The sequence below is a fragment of the Natator depressus genome, chromosome 1, assembly GCF_965152275.1.
Source record: "Natator depressus isolate rNatDep1 chromosome 1, rNatDep2.hap1, whole genome shotgun sequence".
NCBI classification, from domain to species: Eukaryota; Metazoa; Chordata; order Testudines; family Cheloniidae; genus Natator; species Natator depressus.
The window spans coordinates 98788511-98812444 of record NC_134234.1 but is presented as its reverse complement, the minus strand read 5'-3'; the positions used below and the strand labels follow the sequence as shown (position 1 = coordinate 98812444).

At 42.5% G+C, this 23934-nt stretch overlaps 1 protein-coding gene across 1 annotated transcript in view; it reads right to left on the bottom strand.

The window, feature by feature from the left end:
• Positions 1–14798: 14798 nt before the first annotated feature.
• Positions 14799–23934, bottom strand: part of TM9SF2 (transmembrane 9 superfamily member 2) — a 62904-nt gene continuing 53768 nt past the window's right edge. The window contains exon 17 of the mRNA XM_074963004.1: positions 14799–15876. Within this exon, the coding sequence (XP_074819105.1) occupies positions 15809–15876 (68 nt within the window). The 3' untranslated portion in view covers positions 14799–15808. The remainder of the gene's footprint in view (positions 15877–23934) is intronic.

Genomic DNA, 23934 nt, shown 5'->3' with positions numbered 1-23934 from the left:
TCTATTTAGATTGTAGGTTCTTTAGGGCAAGCACTATCTATTACCATGTGTTTGTACAGGGCTTAGCACAGTGTCGCTCTGAGCTTGCTTGAGTGGTCTCTCATTACTATTGTAAGACAAATAATAATTCTGTTACCTCTTACAGGGGTTTCCCTGTATACACTGGGGTTGCGTTCTTGAAAAGGGCAATGGATACCAAAACAACATATCCTGGGGAATTTTTTCCCCGTAAGAAATAATGGAATAAGGGGGAAGGGGGGGATGCATTTACAACTTCACCACACTTACCTATGGCAATTCTCTTTTCACTTAAACTGTGTCCCTTTTTACAATGACAGGTTATACAGTACACATTTTACACATAAAACATTGAATAAAATAATGTAGGACCCTAATAACACCAGCTGGTTCAGAAGAAGGTGCAAGAAACCCCGTAGCAAACAGCTACAAGTAGGCTTATGTCCTGGACCAGGACGATTTCTATTCCTTCATTATAGTTATAATGATGTAATTGTGGGTGTTTTCATTATCTATATAAAGGTGAGGTTTTCAAAAGTGCTTAGCATTGGCCTAACTGCTCCAATTGACTTCAGTGAATTGACTTCAGGGCACTTTTGAAAATCCCACCCTTACATGAATAATCCTTTTTAAAAAATATCCTAATAAGTTCTTGGCTTCAGTAATGTCCAATGGCCATGTGTACCACAGGTTAATTTTATGTTGTATAAAAATATTTCCTTTTATGAATTTTAAATGTTGCCTTTCAATATAATTGAAATGGTTTTTTTATGAACCCTGGTTTTTGTGTTATGAGAAGGGATAAATAGGGGTAAACTTATCTTTTTATAGACTATTCATTATTTTATATCATGTTTCCTTTTATTCACCTCCTCTCTAAACTAAATAATCTCAATCTTTTTGATTTCTCCGCATACAGAAATGTTACCATGCCTCTAATTATTTTTATCAGCCATCCCTGGGCCACTTCTACTTCTGTTATATTGTTTTGAGGTCTGATGATCAGAATTGACTACAGTATTCCAGACGAGAGTATACCTCTGATTTAGATAGTGGCATCCTAATATTTTCCGTATTATTTTCTACCTCATTCTTTATACATACTCACATTTTGTTTGCTTTTGGACTTCTACTGTACACTGTGCAGATGTTTTCATTGAATTTTACACTGTGAGGCACAGATCTTTTTCATGAGTGCAAACTCTTCATTTAACACCCAGCAATACAGATGAGTAGTGTAAACTGTTCTTCAGGGGTTGATTTTGGAATGCACTCCCCCACCTTAGTCTGTCAGCGCCCAGATATTTTTGTTCTTGTGTAGCTGTATCCCCACACCCAGCACAAGTGTGGGGATACAGCTACAAAATCCAGGCATGCTACAAAACCCATCTTTTCCTTTGCTTTAAGGCTGTTGAGGAGGGTGCTAATGTGGCTATCTATATATTTGGGCAGCCCTTCATTTATGTTTATGTTGTGGTTTGTAATGTATAGGGTAGGCACCCAGGGCACTGAGTAGACACCCATCATATGTTAAATGTTTAAAGAAAACAAATAAAATGAATTGTGGTGTCCATCCACCTCATTTAGCTCTGATCTTGATTATCCTAAATAATATTATGTCACCTGCAATTTTGAACTGTCCTTGTCCAACCCTTTCACATATCACAGATGAATATAATAAATAGCACATTCCCTAATACAGGTCCCTGGGACACCCCAGTGTTAACCTTTTGCCATGTTGAAAATTTATCATTCAGGTCTACTTCTTTGCCTATCAAGCAATGCTCAGTGGCAGAAGGTCACAGGTCTGCTCCATGATTTGTACTGGCTGCCTATCAGTTTCCAGACTGAATTTAAGGTTTTAGTTTAAATGCTAAATGGCTCAGAACCTATTTGAGTGAGTTTCCTACTCGTGCCATTCTGCTGTAGCTGTAATCAGTGGATGTGCTTGACCTGGATCCCTTTGATTTAAGGGAAAGGGGGCTGGCAGTGGAGTATTCATTCTCGATAAGGGCTTGTCAATTCGGGAACGAACTCCCCCCATGCACCCATCTCCCATGGGCCCAAAATAGCCCTGCTTTGCTTACCTTCATGGAATGCTGCAAGGTGCATCTATCTGCATGGTTGGATTGGTTTTAATGGGGCTAGATAAATGTGGGAATGGGAATTTGTGTTCTGTTCCCCATTTAATTTAATACTTTGTTTTTATTATTTATAGCAGGGGCACCTAGAACCTGGGATGGCTCCCTTTTGTACTTTCACATACATTTAAAGAAATTAAATAAAAATAGGAATACAGTTGTCTCTTAGCCAATTTGTAATATATGACAGTACTTTTCTTCTGACCCCAGGAATTTCATTTAAGTTGAAAGGTGCAGTCAGTCCTATTATGATCACTGAGATTTGAACACTACCTATTTCCATGAGGAAGTTGTCCATTAATGCTACTCTGGATGTCCCTGTACCATGATCCAGTTTAAATCCTAATAGCAAATGGCACAATATGTCAGAATATGTTATTTGTTGCTTTAGATCCTTTGTCACTACTTTCTAAGTATCTACCTAATGAGAGAGGGTTTGGGACTGGGCAGTAGTTGTAGAGATTTCCTGTATCAAGAATTGTTTTCAGGGTTGGCTAGCTATTTTCAGGACCTGACACTGGCAGGTTCACATAAAAGAAATGTTGATTGATTCTGTTAGTGGTGGGTCTGGTTGGTCTCTCACCAGCCAAGAAGAGCAGAGATCTGCTTTATGGCAGTCGGAGAAATTGATGTTTCTTGATTTGGTTTAGAATTTTCTGTGTCAGTGAAGTCATCCTGTATTCCGCTGATTTTTAAAATTTATTTTCTGTTAAACAGATTAAAACCTCCTTGAAGCAATCCATCTTGATTTATACAATCCATACTGATTACTTTTTAAACTATTTGGAGTACTTGTGGCAACTGTGATAGTGAGAATTGGGGCCACAAGATAAAAAACGTGGGTGCTTAGTAGTTGAGGAGGACAAGAGAGGGTTGGTTGGGGGGAGAGGGAGTTGCAGGGAAAAAGCTTGAGACTCCCATGTTCTGAAGTCTGAGGGTCTTTTTATAATAATTTTAGCTTGCAAAACTGCAAATACCATTTTAGGTGAGGGGGTCTTAATTTGGAATACTTTGGCTTTTTTAGCTTGTGTCACAAACATTATTTTAACACCTTTAAACTTAATTCATTCTAGGTCTTTAACATTACATTTTGTTGAAATGTTAATTTGCATTTATGTACCCTCCCCTTTTATTCCAGATACCTCTCTTTCAGTAAATTTTACAATGCTTTTAAATTTAAGGGTGCTCATTAAGGTTTGATTCATTGTCGCATGCATTGAAACAGTGCAGGCAATCTTCAGACTGTTGACACTGCAACATTATGTTTCCTTTTGCTATTACAATGGATCATATAAATGTTCCTCTGCAGATCTTTAACTCAATATATTGTGTCACTGTGGAGTATAGATCTCTTAATCTACTATTATTAAAATAGTGGATTAAGCAGCTCTTCAGGATCAGATTATGTTCCATATGTAACAAAACAGCGTAGTTGGGCTTAGTATTCATTTTACAATACAAAAAACATTTTAACTATTCTAGCAAGGACTGCTTGAAACTGATATAACAACTTATAAGACACTTACTAATGTATTTGATCATTGCATTTCCATTTTGTTTCCTGTCAAATCAAAGCCTATAACTGTGTCTGCGAAAAGTTAAACTGATTAAATCTGTATTATTTCTTACAGTATTTATGAATATACACTTATACAAGAAATATTTCAACACATATATGAAAATAGCATACAGCATAGCAATCGGTATGGAAAGTACAATTGTGTGTATATAACTCTTTACAATAAGACGTTTTAAAAAAAACAAAAAAATTTGGAAATAGATTCAAAAGAGGTTACAAAGATTTAATCAGTAACCTGATTTAGTCAATTTAACCCAGAGCGAACTGGAAAACAGAAGTATTTTTCCATGCAATTTTTTTTCTGTCAACGGTCTTTTTGAATTTGTCACCACGACATGTCAGCCATGTGTTAAAGTCCAGCTGACTAAGATAGTCACAGTTTTGCCAGAATTATCTTTAATGCTATAGACAGAAGGTTGTCAACAAGCCTTTTCAGTGACATCTCCATACTAGTTCAGAGAACAGATGATTAGAGGATTACCAGGCTGCTGTACATGTCAGCTGGGATCTTCAAAATCTCTTCTATGAAGGACCAAATCTGCAGCCAGAAGCTGTTTATGAGATGGAGGGGGGTGGGGGGCAGGGAATGGCATTCATATAAAAGGTATAGATGTGTCACTTGGTTTTGTTTACAAGTCTGCCACCGATAATTGTTTCTAAAGCCCTGTCTCTATCTGGAAATTGAACTCTTGCTCAACCATTAATAAAAACAGTTTAAGTGCTAGTGTGAAGAGAACACAGTCATTTGCAATAACATTTTAGAATGCTTGATAGAGATTTGATATAATCAAGTCATTTTTTTCAAGAAGGAACTTGTCAGAACCAAAGTTCAGCCATGCTATAAATGACATTGAAATCAGTTGTATTCTGTCTTACACTAACACTTAAGCTGTTTTCAACTCCCGTTCTATGCGCACTTATTGTTGAAAACCATTGTCCACGCTGGTTCACTTTCCCATTACACACATGACATACTTTTATACTGGAAAGGCTAACTGCAGTCTAGATAGTTCTATGTAAAGTAAATAAAATTAAGTCTGTGAAAGCTAAAATATTAGAAATTTCTCTCCTGTTGGACGATACCTCATCTCATTAGGCCCTGACGTATTCAAGTTTGAAGATCTACTTCCCACATCTTTTTAACCCCTGTACATCTGATGTTGTGATTTCTAAAGAACAGGGCTGCACAGATGCTTTTGAGGGCCCAACACAAAATGGGAAACTAAGGTCTCTACCCTTTCAAAAAATATTGCTACTGAGGGGAGGCTGAGAAGGGCGAGAGGGGTTGGAAAGACAGCCCACCCGCATTAACCCCCGCAGCAGTGACTCCTGTCTCGTGAGTGCGCCAGGCATTATCACCCCACATGCCAGGTCACACCACCACTCACTCAAATTTAGCCCAGCTGCCCCTCCCACTAGGAGGCAGGGATGGCCAGGCCAAACCTGAGTAATGCTGCAACCCTGCATTCCAGGTCACAATGCCACTCAATTTAAGGCACCCTCGCAAATGGGGGACCCGGGGCAAACTGCCCCTTCCCTGCCATCCTGGAGGCCCTGTTAAAGACGCTTATGAAATCATGATGCAGATGGGCACAACTTGTAGAAGTTGTGACACCATGTGTCTGTGAAGCAATACTCCAAATACAGAGATGAGTTACATTCTGAAATGTTTGTTCTGCCTGCAAATTATGACCACTTCTACAGCAAACTCAGCTGCCAGATAGTGGTTTTGAAAATGGAAGCATTAATATTTTTAAACTTAAGTTGTAGGTCTGTAGGGATTGTGGAAAGATATTTGAAAGTCTTGAAGTTAAGCTCTGAAGGATGTTGTATTCTAAGACTCAGACAATCAGGTCTCTGAAACTTGAACGAAAATTTTGGAATAAAGCTTGTGAACTTTGACGAGTACTTATCCCCACACAGCTTTCTAAGATGGACTTTCAAGAAATACTCCTGTTTTTACTTAATCCTAAACTAAAAGCTTGTAAAACTTAGTTTTTAACTTTTCTTCATTTTTAAACCCTTTTAATTTAGTCCTACGCTGCTGGCATTTTGAGTACAGCCCCTGCTAGCTTCAAATCATTACACTCTGTAAAATACTTGCTTTGATGTAACGTAAGGATAAATGAAAGAGACATCTGAAGAAGCCTTAGAGGAGTAAATGTGGCATACCCACCACTGTATCATACTTTCCATGATACTTTAAACTTCTGAAATCCCCATATAACATTTTTAAACCCCTGTTCTCCCTTAGTAGCCCCACCCCGTGGTTAAGGGTGCTAAAGGGCTTAGGGATCAAAGCCTCATTAAGAAGCTCTCAGTCTTGCCAAGCAGGCTGCTAGGCTCAGCACATGGTCCCCCATACAAACAGACTGCACTACATACTTCAGTCAAGAAGCAAACACAAACACACACACTGGTAATTAAGGAAGGGGAAAGTGGGAGCTCACCAAGGTCACTTCCTCACTCCACCCTGACAATTGGCGGCTGTGATTGCAGAGCCCTTGGCCATTATCTTTGAAAACTCGTGGCGAACGGGGGAAGTCCCGGATGACTGGAAAAAGGCTAATGTAGTGCCAATCTTTAAAAAAGGGAAGAAGGAGGATCCTGGGAACTACAGGCCAGTCAGCCTCACCTCAGTCCCTGGAAAAATCATGGAGCAGGTCCTCAAAGAATCAATCCTGAAGCACTTACATGAGAGGAAAGTGATCGGGAACAGTCAGCATGGATTCACCAAGGGAAGGTCATGCCTGACTAATCTAATCGCCTTTTATGATGAGATTACTGGTTCTGTGGATGAAAGGAAAGCAGTGGATGTATTGTTTCTTGACTTTAGCAAAGCTTTTGACACGGTCTCCCACAGTATTCTTGTCAGCAAGTTAAGGAAGTATGGGCTAGATGAATGCACTATAAGGTGGGTAGAAAGCTGGCTAGATTGTCGGGCTCAACGGGTAGTGATAAATGGCTCCATGTCTAGTTGGCAGCCGGTGTCAAGTGGAGTGCCCCAGGGGTCGGTCCTGGGGCCGGTTTTGTTCAATATCTTCATAAATGATCTGGAGGATGGTGTGGATTGCACTCTCAGCAAATTTGCAGATGATACTAAACTGGGAGGAGTGGTAGATACGCTGGAGGGGAGGGATAGGATACAGAAGGACCTAGACAAATTGGAGGATTGGGCCAAAAGAAATCTGATGAGGTTCAATAAGGATAAGTGCAGGGTCCTGCACTTAGGATGGAAGAATCCAATGCACCGCTACAGACTAGGGACCGAATGGCTAGGCAGCAGTTCTGCGGAAAAGGACCTAGGGGTGACAGTGGACGAGAAGCTGGATATGAGTCAACAGTGTGCCCTTGTTGCCAAGAAGGCCAATGGCATTTTGGGATGTATAAGTAGGGGCATAGCCAGCAGATCGAGGGACGTGATCGTTCCCCTCTATTCGACACTGGTGAGGCCTCATCTGGAGTACTGTGTCCAGTTTTGGGCCCCCCACTACAAGAAGGATGTGGATAAATTGGAGAGAGTCCAGCGAAGGGCAACAAAAATGATTAGGGGTCTAGAGCACATGACTTATGAGGAGAGGCTGAGGGAGCTGGGATTGTTTAGTCTGCAGAAGAGAAGAATGAGGGGGGATTTGATAGCTGCTTTCAACTACCTGAAAGGGGGTTCCAAAGAGGATGGCTCTAGACTGTTCTCAATGGTAGCAGATGACAGAACGAGGAGTAATGGTCTCAAGTTGCAATGGGGGAGGTTTAGATTGGATATTAGGAAAAACTTTTTCACTAAGAGGGTGGTGAAACACTGGAATGCGTTACCTAGGGAGGTGGTAGAATCTCCTTCCTTAGAGGTTTTTAAGGTCAGGCTTGACAAAGCCCTGGCTGGGATGATTTAACTGGGAATTGGTCCTGCTTCGAGCAGGGGGTTGGACTAGATGACCTTCTGGGGTCCCTTCCAACCCTGATATTCTATGATTCTATCACATTTATGGTGACTTACATATTCTTATAGACACTGTGTAAGTGCCCAGAATTTAAACAGGTGGTTTTTGACAAATCACAATAAATATGATAGGACTGACTGCAGAGAGAAATAAAAATAGAAAAGCATCACAAGTAATATTTCAATTAATTTAATAATGAAAAAGATAACAGGACTGCCTAAAAATACCCTGCAAGTAGAAAATTCAGAGTAAACTTATGGGCCCTTCTTTCTTGAGGTAAAAAAAAAAAAAAAAAAAAAAAGCAGCAAACTTGTAGTAAATCTCAGGTAACTGATTTCCTATTACAAAGTGAGGCCTTGACACTTCTAAGAGCCAGAAGCCCGGCAGCAGTGTACGTGCTGCATTCAGTCAGTCACCCAGCTCAGGGCTGCAAACACTTCAGAACTCCGTGCAGGTCCACTTCTGAACCCACCCTTTTATTTGTGAACTGAAAACATGGACAATGTGCACGTAGACCAGGTTAGCAGAACACTTAATCTGTACTAAAGCTATGCCGTAAGAGTGAAAGTTATATTTCATACAAATGGGCTCTTGTGTAGCTGTATCCCCAGACCCAGCACAAGTGATAGTTCAGCCATGATGTTACAAATTAGTTTCTAGTTTTGGTAGTTAGAGATTTGTGGTTAAAAATATTTTCAGAAATTTAGTGTCTATAGTAAGTAGTAATTCAGTGTATAAAGTAAATATGTTGAAGGTAAAAATCTACATTAACAGAAAGTTCTGGTAAATCAGGAAACTCTGCTCCGATAGTTTATACTAACTTGTAAGCGCTTTTGCCCACAGGTGATGCTAGAGCACTTGTTAAGGATAAGACAGAATCTAAGTTGCACATTTTTAACAAGTGCTGGAATACCGTAGGGTTGGAAGGATGAACTGAAATTCCACCCTACAAGTTTAATTTGTAGTATTCTAGTATTTTGTGGCATGTCTGACTTCCACATGATTTGAGACTACCACATTCTCTCTGCAACAGGGGTTAGTTCCCAGTGCTTCTGATAAAAATGAAAGGAAGCCTATAGTGGACAACTATAGAACAATCTGTCCACAGGAAACGTTTCTTGTGAACTCCACATAAAAGCCTTGTATAAGAGACCACATGAGGTGATGATGGTGACAATGAATTCCGGAGGTGGTGGTAAGCAGACGACAAGCAGGGAACAGACAGTCACACAGGGTACGGTATAAGGAAGACAGCAGAATGTTGAAAAAATAGAAAGGAAATGAGAGATGGATTGTAGGGAAGGGTAGTGTTTAAGTGAGATTTACCAGGGGAGAGGTATCTGTGTAGCAATACCTCTTTTACACCCTTTTCTGCAAGCATCCAAAGGGTATAGTGTGAATGAATAATACATGTTAGTTGAAGCCATTTTGCAGCTGGATTAAGAAGAGGACCTTGTGAGAGGATGTCCAGTAGCCATGGAAGCTGGAGTGGGGAATTCCAGTTTCTGCTCCAACAGGTCCAAGGCCCAAGGTCTCCTTGGCCACTGAGGAGTTATAAGAATTACTGTTGCCTGGTCTCATCTTATTTTCTGGTCCACATACCTCCATCGTGGAAAGGGCAGAAATGAGTAGAGTACTGGGGTTCCTAACCCATTTCCCCCCCGTTGGAGTAACAGCTGCTTTGGTGGGTTGGGGACCCCAGCTGCCTGTCTGTCTCACAGCTACCGTACCATACCAAAATCAGGTAAGGAAGGTGGGTGCAGGCTGGGCACAACTCACCCTCTGGAAAGCCTAGGAGGCTGCCTTCCACATAGGGAAGATTTAACCCTGTGCCTTCTTGGCTGCTCTATGTCTGCAAGGAACAGAGGGGCCCACAGGGAGATGCTGAAGTGGAGTCAGAGGGAGGGTTATAGACCTGAGGGGTTAACTGACCAAGGGAGGAGAAACATTGGAAAGGGAGAAGTCTGCTCATACCTGCCCAAAAGCCGGGCTGAAACAGTTCACATTGCAGGGTAAGGACTCTTTCTGTAGATCCCACCACTGTCTGCTGTCATGCAGGCTGAGAATCTGGAGATAAGTAGGAGCAGAGTGGGGGTGAGCAGAACATGCAGATCCAAACAACTGATCTCTCTGTGAAGCTGCACAGAAAGGAAAGCAGCCCAGATGTTCAGAACTGTGGGAGATAGTGGGTTGCAGATTAAGATACCTGTGGCTGCTTATATGTAGCTGGACATATAGTATCAAAATAGCAAGCAAAACATACACCTGAAAACTGTACAGAGAAACTACCTCTATGTAGAAGTAGCCTCTCTCTAATTCAGACCAAAACAAGTTTCCATTATGGAACTCTATTTTAACCATCCCTATACCGGCTTGTAAAATGGGTTTGGCTTGAAGATTGCTTTCAGAGTTCAAAGGAGAATTTTGTATTTCCTTCAAGCTTCACAGAATCAGTTTGTGCCCACCTCACTATAATTTGACAAAGATTTGAAACTGAGTTTTGTCCAACACTGCTTTGTTTTGTGATAGCTCAATAGCTTGTTCCTACTCCTTCAACCTTTCCATTCAGTTAAACTGCCCGGGAACCCATGCATTGGCTACATTTCAAAATAGCCTGACATTAAGCAAATTTGAATTTTTGTTGTTTAGATAAGTGAGGACCACATACTGTTCCCCCTAATTTCAGTGGCAGTTACGGCGCCAATGCTATGCCAAGTGCCATAAAGAGTAAGGTTTTTTTGCTGTTTATTGTAGTAGGTACAGGTGTATGAGCACATTGTTTTTTCTAACCTGTGATCAGCTACCCCAACAGAGACACTTCCATAACCGTGAACTAATCTCCTGTTGTCTCACATGCAGAACCAAATATTTTGGAGCAGTGGACAAGGGTTCTAGTCCCAGTTCTTCCAAGTATGTTATTAGGGAGACATGATATATTCATTAGAGTAGAGCGATTTTGATGCCCTGTAACTCCAAAACATAGCATTGGCTTTCAGTTATTTAGACTTAATCACATTGAGATGTAGAATTTGTTTTGAACTTTGGAATAAGTTAAGTCTTGAGGTTATACAGCCCTAAAATGGCTTTTTTTGAAACTTGTGATGCATTTAACTTTTTTTGGGAGGGACTTATTAGTCCACTGAAATCAAGTTTTCAAAGTCTGAAACTGATTTTACAGGCAGTCTCAATTTTAAAACACATATTGCACATTGTAAGGCACTGATTGTAGCATCAAACATACAGAGGCATTAGGTCATATAATGGACTTTTAAGAGCAGGAGTAGTAAAAGGTTTAAGAAGTTATTTGGAAACTATACTATTCTGAAAAAAATTATAGTGATCAGCCGCAAATGCAGTGTCTGCATACATACTGTCAAGATTACTTCACTGTAACATCACACTTCCATTAAACTGAAATTCTCAAGAAAAACCAGTCATAAGTAGTACTGATCAAAACTTGGGAGTTTCCATTTTGCAGCAAATTTTAACATTTCAGTTTGTTTCGTTTTAATTCAGACCAAACAATATTTCTGATATTTCCCCTGAACTCAAAATTCCATGAGATTTTCATTTTAAAAAACAACCAAACATGGCGTTGTTTCCAAAGTAAGGTATGCTCTGTAGGATCCCCTGCAGCTACTCAGGGCTCATCTACACTACCACTTGTCGACAGGAGTGTGAAAAAGCCATCCCCTGAGTGACATAAGTCACATCAACTTAAAATGGTGTCTGCATTGCACTATGTTGGTGGGAGACGCTCTGCCATAGGCATAGCGTGTCTTCAGCAGACACACTACAGCAGCATAGCTGCATCGGTGCAGCTGCGCTGATGTAGCACCGTAGTGTAAATTAGTCCAGACTGAAATTGACATGATTTGACAGATTTGCTGCTGTATGGTGCAGGTAGCAGGGTGAAACTGACCTGGGTTCCACAGAAGCATACTACTTTTGATGAACTGGCATTTTTGATGGAAAACTGGTTTCACTGGCAAATTTCTGATGCTCTAATTTTAAATATTTTAGAACAAAAAATCTTTCCATTAATGCTTTTAAATTATCCATTTAAAACATCCCTAAATCAAAGTAACAAAATACATAGAATCATAGAATATCAGGGTTGGAAGGGACCCCAGAAGGTCATCTAGTCCAACCCCCTGCTCGAAGCAGGACCAATTCCCAGTTAAATCATCCCAGCCAGGGCTTTGTCAAGCCTGACCTTAAAAACCTCTAAGGAAGGAGATTCTACCACCTCCCTAGGTAACGCATTCCAGTGTTTCACCACCCTCTTAGTGAAAAAGTTTTTCCTAATATCCAATCTAAACCTCCCCCATTGCAACTTGAGACCATTACTCCTCGTTCTGTCATCTGCTACCATTGAGAACAGTCTAGAGCCATCCTCTTTGGAACCCCCTTTCAGGTAGTTGAAAGCAGCTATCAAATCCCCCCTCATTCTTCTCTTCTGCAGACTAAACAATCCCAGCTCCCTCAGCCTCTCCTCATAAGTCATGTGCTCTAGACCCCTAATCATTTTTGTTGCCCTTCGCTGGACTCTCTCCAATTTATCCACATCCTTCTTGTAGTGGGGGGCCCAAAACTGGACACAGTACTCCAGATGAGGCCTCACCAGTGTCGAATAGAGGGGAACGATCACGTCCCTCGATCTGCTGGCTATGCCCCTACTTATACATCCCAAAATGCCATTGGCCTTCTTGGCAACAAGGGCACACTGTTGACTCATATCCAGCTTCTCGTCCACTGTCACCCCTAGGTCCTTTTCCGCAGAACTGCTGCCTAGCCATTCGGTCCCTAGTCTGTAGCGGTGCATTGGATTCTTCCATCCTAAGTGCAGGACCCTGCACTTATCCTTATTGAACCTCATCAGATTTCTTTTGGCCCAATCCTCCAATTTGTCTAGGTCCTTCTGTATCCTATCCCTCCCCTCCAGCGTATCTACCACTCCTCCCAGTTTAGTATCATCTGCAAATTTGCTGAGAGTGCAATCCACACCATCCTCCAGATCATTTATGAAGATATTGAACAAAACCGGCCCCAGGACCGACCCCTGGGGCACTCCACTTGACACCGGCTGCCAACTAGACATGGAGCCATTTATCACTACCCGTTGAGCCCGACAATCTAGCCAGCTTTCTACCCACCTTATAGTGCATTCATCCAGCCCATACTTCTTTAACTTGCTGACAAGAATACTGTGGGAGACCGTGTCAAAAGCTTTGCTAAAGTCAAGAAACAATACATCCACTGCTTTCCCTTCATCCACAGAACCAGTAATCTCATCATAAAAGGCGATTAGATTAGTCAGGCATGACCTTCCCTTGGTGAATCCATGCTGACTGTTCCCGATCACTTTCCTCTCATGTAAGTGCTTCAGGATTGATTCTTTGAGGACCTGCTCCATGATTTTTCCAGGGACTGAGGTGAGGCTGACTGGCCTGTAGTTCCCAGGATCCTCCTTCTTCCCTTTTTTAAAGATTGGCACTACATTAGCCTTTTTCCAGTCATCCGGGACTTCCCCGGTTCGCCACGAGTTTTCAAAGATAATGGCCAAGGGCTCTGCAATCACAGCCGCCAATTCCTTCAGCACTCTCGGATGTAACTCGTCCGGCCCCATGGACTTGTGCACGTCCAGCTTTTCTAAATAGTCCCTAACCACCTCTATCTCCACAGAGGGCTGGCCATCTCTTCCCCATTCTGTGATGCCCAGCGCAGCAGTCTGGGAGCTGACCTTGTTAGTGAAAACAGAGGCAAAAAAAGCATTGAGTACATTAGCTTTTTCCACATCCTCTGTCACTAGGTTGCCTCCCTCATTCAGTAAGGGGCCCACACTTTCCTTGGCTTTCTTCTTGTTGCCAACATACCTGAAGAAACCCTTCTTGTTACTCTTGACATCTCTTGCTAGCTGCAGCTCCAGGTGCGATTTGGCCCTCCTTATATCTTTCCTACATGCCCGAGCAATATTTTTATACTCTTCCCTGGTCATATGTCCAACCTTTTTTATGTTTAAGATCCGCTAGGATTTCACCATTAAGCCAAGCTGGTCGCTTGCCATGTTTACTATTCTTTCGACTCATCGGGATGGTTTGTCCCTGTAACCTCAACAGGGATTCCTTGAAATACAGCCAGCTCTCCTGGACTCCCTTCCCCTTCATGATAGTCCCCCAGGGGATCCTACCCATCCGTTCCCTGAGGGAGTCGAAGTCTGCTTTCCTGAAGTCCAGGGTCCGTATCCTGCTGCTTACCTTTCTTCCCTGCGTCAGGATCCTGAACTCAACCAACTCATGGTCACTGCCTCCCAGATTCCCATCCACTTTTGCTTCCCCCACTAATTCTACCCGGTTTGTGAGCAGCAGGGATCTAGGGATCAGAGTTAGGATTATGTTGTGACAAGCCAAGTATTTATACTTTTAAGTAAATACTGATGATTGTTGTGGGCGGAGTCCAATTTCACTGAATCAAAATGTTTGAGTTTTGTAGATATGATAGGTGTGCACACTTGTCACTTTGCAAATATATCCAGTTTCATAAATGAAGATTTGGGGGGGGGGGGTCTGAATAGTTAAGAGTTCAGAATTAAGCTCTAACCAGATAAACCAAGAATACAAAAGTTATCCAAACTTGTGTTTTTCTGTTTTTGAACAAAAAACTTGGAAAACTGCTTTATCTTAAGTAACAAGGAATCCGGTGGCACCTTAAAAACTTACAGATTTATTTGAGCATAAGCTTTCGTGGGTAAAAACCTCACTTCTTCAGATGCATGGAGAAGTACTTTACATAGCTTGGAGATCTTAATAATGACAAGTTACCTTAACCAACAATATTTTTATTGATTCAGTATTTGAGCATCATTAGATTAAGGTCTTTTAGAAAAGCATACCATTAGAAAAATCACACAAAAGAAATTTAATTTATGACTGACAACTAGTACATGCAGTTTAATAAAATTTTATCAGACTGTGGGAAACATGCTGCCCTTGTTGACAGATGAACAGTTATGAATCTAAATTATTGAACAAGATAACATTTCAAGTTTGTTCAAAGGTACTGTGGAATAATTAATTCCAGTCAGTCAGTCACCTGGAACTGATAGTTTCTCTGAACATGAGGCAAAAACAGTGGTTTTTTTTTTTTTTTTTTTGCTTAAATAGATCTAGCCACGGTTGCTTTATGGAATTGCATCATTAAGATCAGTTAAAAAAAGATCAGCAGTGAATGCTGCGCATATATTAAGATCTTCTCCACATATGATTTAGTCTCAGAAAAAGTAGCTTGGTTAAGGGCTGGATTAATCCTGTAGTGCATACGTGTACTGTCTAATTTCATTCTCATGCACCACTATCACATTTTAAGCATTAGTCATTTAGGACAAATAACTGATTTTTTCCCAGATCAAAAGGAGTGTCAATATACATTAACCAAATACAGTAAAATGCAATAAAAGACTCCACATAATTTTAAAACCTCCCTTGTCAATATATTTGTATTTACATAACTTCATAAACGTCTAATATGTAATGACCCACTGAAGACATTTTTACAACAAGGTTATGAATTTATAAATTCAAAGACTCAGAGGCACATAGTTTAAAAGGCCAACAACACTGAAACCAATGAAGTCACAGAAATTGGAATATTTATGGACATATCACTAGTACGAAATAAAAACCACATCCAAAACAGCAACCCACCTTGGAGACATCCTTTAAAGTTAGCATGATAAAAAGTTCTCATTTCCTTCAAAAGAAAAATAATTCATCCCTCCTACCAAGCCTAGAAAATCCTATTTACAATTGTACTTTATTCAGCAGTATCAAGTTGTGTAATACAGCCACTTCTATTCTGCCATTAGAATTTAATGTTTCTATTACAGTATAGTTATATTTACAAATGCTTACAATATTTAACTCTGGTCTTCATTAAGAAGATTTGAATGAAAACAGATTGTTAAATCACAATACAAAAAGTGTTTTGAGGAGGGTGTATATTCAGTATCATTCCCAAGGAACAAGATGTCATTACTTCTGATAAAGCTTAAGTTCACCACCAAGAACAGGTCTTTATGTTAATGAAGATTAAATCTCTTCTGTGCCAAGTTTCACACACTGGGTTTTCTTTAGTCAGTCAACTTTCACCACGCTGTAAATTTTGGTCACAAACCAAAAGCATGCAAAGAATCCAATTGTCCCTACAAAAAAAAATAATTTTTTTTTCAAAAAGTAGATTCACAAATATGGAAATGTACACGTAGACAGAATTCTTCTTTCAAAACAAAGAGTTACACATTAGCACAACTAGTATAGGGTCTAACACAGAAATTAGAAACTCACTCTGTGTGTAGGACCAAATTACATTTTTCTGTACACCAGGATATAAGTTTAGGACTACATATTATCCTCCACAGCTGATCACCTACCAGTGTCAATGGAAAGTTTACATAAAGATAGAATACGGTATTTATATAGTAACTGAACTTTAATCAAATTTTTATTTATTAATGCTTCATTACATTCAGCATCACTCAGTGGAAGAAATTACTCACCTTTAAGACCAGAGCTATTTCTGTTCTTTGTTTCTCTTTTCTCTCCCCCTGCCATCTCCACCCCAAGTCTTTCATTTCCCACCTTTAAGCATTTCCGTATCAGGTTCACAACCACACCTTTCCCGACTGCATCTGCTCAAGTGATCAGCTATGTATGACATTAATAGTGTCATTACACTGTTCAGTTGACACCTCAATTACTGTGGGCAAACTTAGGAAGATAGTACTGCACTGATTTACATACACATTAAAAACCCTTTCCAAATTCGGCAATCAAGTGGTAGAAAGATTTTTTTTAAATGAAAGGAGAGGTTATTCACTTTGTGCAATAACTGGAGTTTGAGATGTGTCCCCCTATGGGTGCTCCACTTCAGGTGCACATGCACCAAGCCTTTGATCACCGATTTTTGGTAGCATTGGTCGTTCAGCCCACACATCCTTGTGCCCCGCACTCAGGCTTCGTAGGGCTGCATGGGCGAATCGCCCTCAGTTTCTTCCCTACCATAGTAGGAAACTCCTAAGTAGAGGGGAAGGAGGGCAGGTAGCAGAGCACCTACAGAGGGACACATCTCAAAGAACTTGTTACTACACAAGGTGAGTTGTAAGGTCTGAGGCCTCTTTCTGCAGTAAAAGCAGCAGCCAGAGTGAGAAACAGCAGCCATGTACTAAGTTGCAGAGTCACATCCTCACATTCCATCTATTGCACCAAAGCAATGTCCTATCAGGCTGTTAAGAAGGCAAGCCTGTCAAGAAGGCAAGCCTGTCCTAACAGAATCTACCATCACCAGATAAAGCAACAGATCCTAATATGTTTAAAGAAAACTTTGCTAATATTCTGTCTGGCAAGAAACCACTTCACAGTTGTGATTGTGAAATCTATATTGTTTTGCCTTTATGGCCCTACTTCTCTATCTGTATGGTCTCTGTCTGATTCGTTATTGTTTGTCTGTTGCATATTTAATTTTTCAAAGTTTAAATCAATGAAGGTGGTGGGGCCTGATTATGGTTTTGTAATCGGCTAGGATTGGTGAACAACAGTTTTGTAGCACTTTAGTTTAAAATGATTAGTTAGGGAAAACGAAGCAGGACCCAAATTTTAACTATATGAACTGGGGTTCAAAGGGAAGTTCTTTGGACCTTAACACCAGGACACAGCCCAGGATCAGAGCTGCCAAACCTCAACACCCTGCTGATCATACCGTGCAGAAGCTGGAGCTCCAGATGACCTAATCTTGACCGGCCATCAAGAAAAGTTCATCTGCCTTACTGGGAGTGGTGAGCATTGTATGCTTAGCATGCGTATTCTGTTTTGGTAACTGTTAATAGAGGTTAAGGATATTACTGTGTCAGGCTCTTTCACTGGTAAAAGGCTGTACAGCCCTGAGTCCACTGGGAATGGGTGTTGGCCCACGGAAGGATAGAGTTGCTTCCCTTATTTCCCGAGTACCCAAAGGGGTGTGTGAGAGAACCCTAAATTGTGTGGGTAACAGAGTAACCTCTCCTTCTCTGATTAGCGTCCCTGTGGGTGCTCCACTTCAGGTGACTCCCCAACAGTGACCCCCCCTTAAGGAGGTGGGAGGTTCGGAACAGAGTCCAGCACTGAAGAGAGAATGGTATTGCCTTCTTGCAGCCTCCAATCTAGCAGAGTGAACCAAAGCATAATCAATGCCTGGAGAAAGTATGCACTGAAATCCACATTGCAGCTTTGCAGATCTCAGCAACTGGAACATCCCTGAGTAGGGCTACAGATGTAGACTGATCTAGTAGATAGAATGTGCAGTCACTCACATGGGAGGCTGAGCATAAGCCAAACCATAACAGGTAATATATACAGAGATTCATTTAGAGAGAGTGTGTCTTTTCATGATCCCCTAGACCAGGGGGGCAAACTATGGCCCGTTGGCCGAATCCTGCCTGCCAGCTTGTTTTAATCCAGCCCTCGAGCTCCCGCTGGGGAGCAGGGTCTGGGGCTTGTCCCACTCCAGCCGGGGAGCAGGGTCGGGGGCCGCTCCACGTGGCTCCCGGAAGCAGCGGCATGGCCCCCCTCCGGCTCCTACACATAGGGACAGCCAGGGGGCTCCGCTCTGCATGCTGCCCCTGCCCCAAGCATCGCCCCCAATCTCCTGGGAACTGCGGCCAACGGGAGCTGCAGGGGCAGTGCCTGCAGACCAGACAGCGTGCAGAACTGCCTGGCCGCGCCTCTGTAGGAGCTGGAGAAGGGACATACTGCTCCTTCTGGGAGCCCCTTAAGGTAAGTGCCACCCAGAGCCTGCACCCCTGAGCCTCTCCTCACGCCCCAACCCTCTGCCCCAGCCCTGATCCCCCTCCCACCCTCCAAACCCTTCGATCCCAGGCCAGAGCACCCTCCTGCACCCCAAACCTCTCATCCCCAGCCAGAGCCCTCACCCCCCATGCCTCAACCCCCTGCCACAGCTCTGATACCCCCTCCCGCCCTCCGAACCCCTTGGTCCCAGCCCGGAGCACTCTCCTACACTCCAAACTCCTCATCCCCAGCCCCAGAGCCCGCAAGCCCAGCCAGAGCCTGCACCCCAACCCCCAGCCCTGCTCGCTCTCCAAACCCTTCAGTCCCAGCCCGGAGCACCCTCCTACATCCCAAGCTCCTCATCACCAGCCTCCTGCCCTGCATCCCACCCCAGCACTGAGCCCCCTCCTGCACCCTGAACTCCTCATTTCTGGCCCTACCCCGGATCCCACACCCCGAACCAGAGCCCTCACCCCCTCCCAACCCCAATTTTGAGAGTATTCATAGCCCGCCATACAACTTCTATTCCCAGATGTGGCCTTTGGGCCAAAAAGTTTGCCCACCCCTGCCCTAGACCTATCCAGAATAGGGACAAAGTCTAGGGGACTTCATGAATGCTCTGGCTCTGTCCAAGTAAAAGGCCAATGCCCTCTTAACATTTAGTTTATGGAAGGTCTCTTCCTCTGTAGACTGATGCAGCTAAGAAAAGAAAACTAGAAGGTAAATAGTCTCGTTAACATGAAACTCAGAAGAAACTAAGTAAAATTTTTGGATAGGATTATAATGATACATTCTCCTTGGAGCACACAGTAAATACAGAGCATGCCATCAGAGTCCCAATCTCCCCAACCCTTTGTGCAGAAGTGAAAGCCACCAAGAAGACCATCTTCATAGAAAAATGTAACAGACAACACACAGCTAGTGGCTCAAAAGGCTCTCTCATGAGACTGTTAAAAATAAGGTTGAGACCTTAAGTGGAATAGGAGCTCTAATTGCGGAAAAAGGTTCGTAAGATCATTCAGGAACCTCATCATGCTCAGATGTGCGAAAATGGAGAAACTGTGTACTGGCAAGTAGAAAGCTGTTATTGACACTGAATGAAACTTGATGGAACTCAGAGAGAGACTGGATGTTTTCAATTCCAACAGGTAATCCAAGGCTATGGAAAGAGATAACTGGACAGGTGAAAGATTACGGTGATTACATCAAAGATGAAGTCTTTTTCCCTTTCTGACGGTGTGTCTTGTAAATTCCTTCCTGCTATTTAACACCACATGTTTTACTCCCAAATGAACAGGATACTTCTAGTCCCAAGAACCACTGAGGAGCCATGATTGGAGTTGCAGAACATTCAGATTGGGCTGAAGTGTTCAATCCACATTCTGAGACAACAGTTGAAAACTGACTGGGAGCTGCCACAGAGGGAGAGAAGCGAGTCTGATGATGTAAGGAAACCAAACTTGTCTTGGCCAAGTTGGTGCAGTCAAAATAACCCTGGCTTTGTCTTGCTTGATATTGTTTAAAACCTTTGAAAGCAATGGAGTTGGTGGATATACATAAAAAGACCCTTTGTCCACGTAATGAAAAAGTCATCTCCTAGAGATTGGGGATCGAGTCCTCCTCTGGACGAAGATTTTCTGCACATTTTCCTGGTTGCAGTGGTGAAAGGACAGACCTCAGGAAATCCCCAAGCAAAAAATGTTTTGCTTGGGTTCAAGAGTCCAACTCCCATTTGTAATTTAGCGAAAAATGTCTGCCATGGTGCTTTACACCCAGGAGGTAAGAAGCCAAAATGACCTATGCACTAATTCCAGAGCTCTATCACTGATGCAGAGTGAGGGGGAATGGGCTCCTCCCTGACCATTGATATAATATATACAAGGTATGTTGTCTATCATGATCTTGATCGACTTGTTTTTGATTAGGGGAAGAATGTGGAGACAAGCATTTCTGGTAACTTAACTCCAGCAGACTGATATGCAAGTATTCCCATTTGCACTGGGCTGCATGAGGACCTAGTTGTGCTCCCCATCTCAAGAGGGAAGCATTCAATGTTATGATCTTAGGAGGATTCTTGATGAGTGGGATTCCTTCAAAACCTTCTACCAGGTGAGTGACTGTCAGACCCGGCTGGATACGGACACCCGCTTATTCAGACTGTGTTGGGTATGTAAATTGTTGATATCAAATATGTAACCTGACATTTTGTGTTACAAAAAACACAAGCTACCCTATGTCCCAGAAGCTGCAGATACATCCTTGCAGACATGTCCTTGCTGGAATCTGAGGACAGAGGTGCATTCTCTGGATAAGGTTCTTTAGAGCGAGGAACCTGACAGGAGGGAGATAAGCCCTGCCAGTCATTGCAGAAAAAACTCCTATAAAAATTATTCACTGTATAGGGGTCAAAGCCAATTTCTTGATATTTATTTGTAGGACTAAACTATGGAATAAGTTGTCTGAACTGCTGACAGCACCTCCCAATAAGACTGATCCTTGAGGAGTTAGTCACTGAAATATGGAAAGATTTATTTCTAGATGACAGAGGTGGGCAGTTACAACTGCTATGATTTTTGAGTAAACCCTTGGGGTGGAAGAAAGGCCAAAAAGTAGAACCCAATACTGGTCTTTATTGTGATCAAATGTGAAAAAAATCTTTTTGAGAGCGAGATGAATTGCTACATGGAAGCAGCACCTTTGAGGTCAAGAATTGCAAACCAGTCCCTGGATTCCAGGGAGGGAAATTACACCTGCTAGGAATGCCACCTGGAATTTCAGATATCTGACGTGCTTGTTCAGCTGTCTGAGATCTAGAATTGGCCTCCTACTCCCTTTTTCTTGGGTATCAGAAAAAAATACCCAGGTACCATAAATAAAACACTTTTCCTCTGTGTTGAAGTGGAGCTAGTTCTATGGCACCTAGACTTAAGAGTGATGTGATCTCCTGTCTCAGGAATTGATCATGATGGTGCTCCCTGAAGTGGGACAAGGAAGGGGTGGGGTGGGCAGGAGAGAGGTAAACTGTATCACATAACCAGAAGTAATGGCCTCCAATACCCATTTGTCCAATGTTATAGCCTCCCATGCCTATTGGAATAGAGAGAGGCGGTGTACAAATTGAGGAAGAGGGGTAGTATAGTGCAACTGAGAAACCCTGACTATCAGGTGGTTTAGACTCTCGACCAAAACCATTAAAAAAAAAGGTTACTCACCCTGTACAGTAACTGTGGTTCTTCAAGATGTGTCCCCCTATGGGTGCTCCAAGGACATGACTTGAAGAACTGGCATTTGGAAGATGTTGATGGCTGGGATGACGCAGCTGAGGTAGTCATTGGTTTCTTTTTAAAAAAATTTGACTTATTAGCCAGTAGTTCAGATGGCCTATAGAAGGTGGAAAATTGAGCAGGATCGAATCTTTGCACTGACCAAGACTTGCTAACTTCTTTTATTGCAACATTGGCGACATTACGTGAAGCCTGCAAAGAAGTCTTCATCAAGAGCTGACCCTCCTTTATTATGGCACTAAACTGATATTTCTGGGATAAAGGGTCAATAAAAGCATTAAAGTTCTCATAGTTCAGGTAGTCCTATTTTGATACCAGCACCAGGTGATTAGTTATCCTGAAACGTAATATCCACGAAGACTAGTTTTTATGACCGAAAAGATCCCAGACACTTCTGGTCCTTGTTATGTGGGGTAGCTTTTTTAATATGCTCGCTCCCCCTTTCATTAACTGTGTCCACAACCAGAGAATTTGGTGCCGGATGCGAAAAAGTTTTTGAATCCCTGGCCAGAATGTAGGGTTTTTTGTTTTGTTTTTTTTAATCAGCATGCTTGCATGTAACGGATTGCTGTTGGAGTTTGGCAGCTGGTCTTAGCTAGCTCAAGAAGAGCATCTTTAATCAGCAATGCCACCCACGCTGAAATGGAGATATGCAATATAAAGAACAGATTAGACAAATACCTGTCAGGGATGATCTAGATAATATTCAGTCTGGCCTTGAGTGCAGAGGACTAGACTAGAAGACCTCTCAAGATCCCTTCCAGTCCTATGATTCTATGAATACGTCAAGGGATTTGTGATAGGAATCCTGGACTTCTTCCAGAGAAATTTGAAGTGTGTCCGCGACTTGCCTCATCAGGTCCTGGAACTGCCAAAAGTCATCAGCTAACGATGGTGGTGGTGGCGGCATTACTGCCTCCTCCTTGCTGCTGCCAATTCAGAGTGGAGAGGAGGAATGGATGGTACCAGGGAACAAGGTCTTATGTTCTTTATGAAATTCCACTGGGTACCCTCAAAACAGCTGGCAATACACTGCCCATGGTTCACAATAAGGCAAAGGAAGAGGACCATAAGCACTGGGAGAGAGGTAGCAATTGTTGGTCATCCCAAGTTTTAAGAGGCAGCGGTCTTGTAATCTTGCCTTTCTTGCATTTGCAGAGGAGATGCATGTCTCCTTGGAGTAAACTGGAGAGCCTTGATCTGAAAGCTCTGAGTCCAAATGCTCCTTTATGTATTGTACAGAAGATGACAACCCGTCTTCCTGAATGGTAAGAGCTGGAGAAGTGGTGGATCTCACTACAACATGAGCAGTCAATGATCCAGCAGATCTTGGTATGGAGAGGTGTCTGGAGGTTGCAAGGAGGCTCCTTCAGTATCATGAGGTCTTTAAGATTCTGGACCTCCTGCAGTACTGGGAGCACAACAAAACTTGGCATGGGCCTCAAGGTTGCTCCTGATGCTGCTGTTTGAGGCAGTGGTGCCAGTACCAAGGGTACCACAAACTCCAATGAGGCCGCTCCTTTGATGGTGGCAGTAGTGGTCTTCGTTACCTTTACCACCAAGATATGGGACTTAGATGAAGTCTTAGATTGCTTCATGATACCCAAAGTATTCAGAGCCTCAATAGCACTCCTCTTCGGGCCTGAGGTCTCCTGTACTGAATCTTCTTTGAGGAACTCTGCTCTGGTCCTCTTATCCCCCTCCATCTTTGAGTGGGAAGCTCTAAGTACCACTGGCAGCGTTATAGGTACTTCACCCATGGAGAGCGTTGGAGATCTTGACACTGCTTTCACTTTGGAAGCTCTCAGTGACTGTGATCTCATTGTAGAAGGGACACTAACAGAAGAAGAGGGTCTCTTGGACAGGGGGTTCTCTGTACCCAGACCCAAAGCTGGTCACAAGGCTTCCTCCGTCATCAATAGTGCATACTTAATTCCTCTGTTTTTAGGGGATCTTCCCTTAAACGAAGTGCAAATCTTGCACTTGCTGGGAATATGTGAGTCTCCCAAGCAACATATCTGTGGAGAATGCCCATTGCTGACGGGAATGGCTTCTTGACATTGGAGACACCTTTTAACACCCAGGGAGCCTTGCATCCCAGATCCAAGAAACAAATTTAGACCCCTAAATATGGGGGGGAGGAGGGGAAGGGGGGAG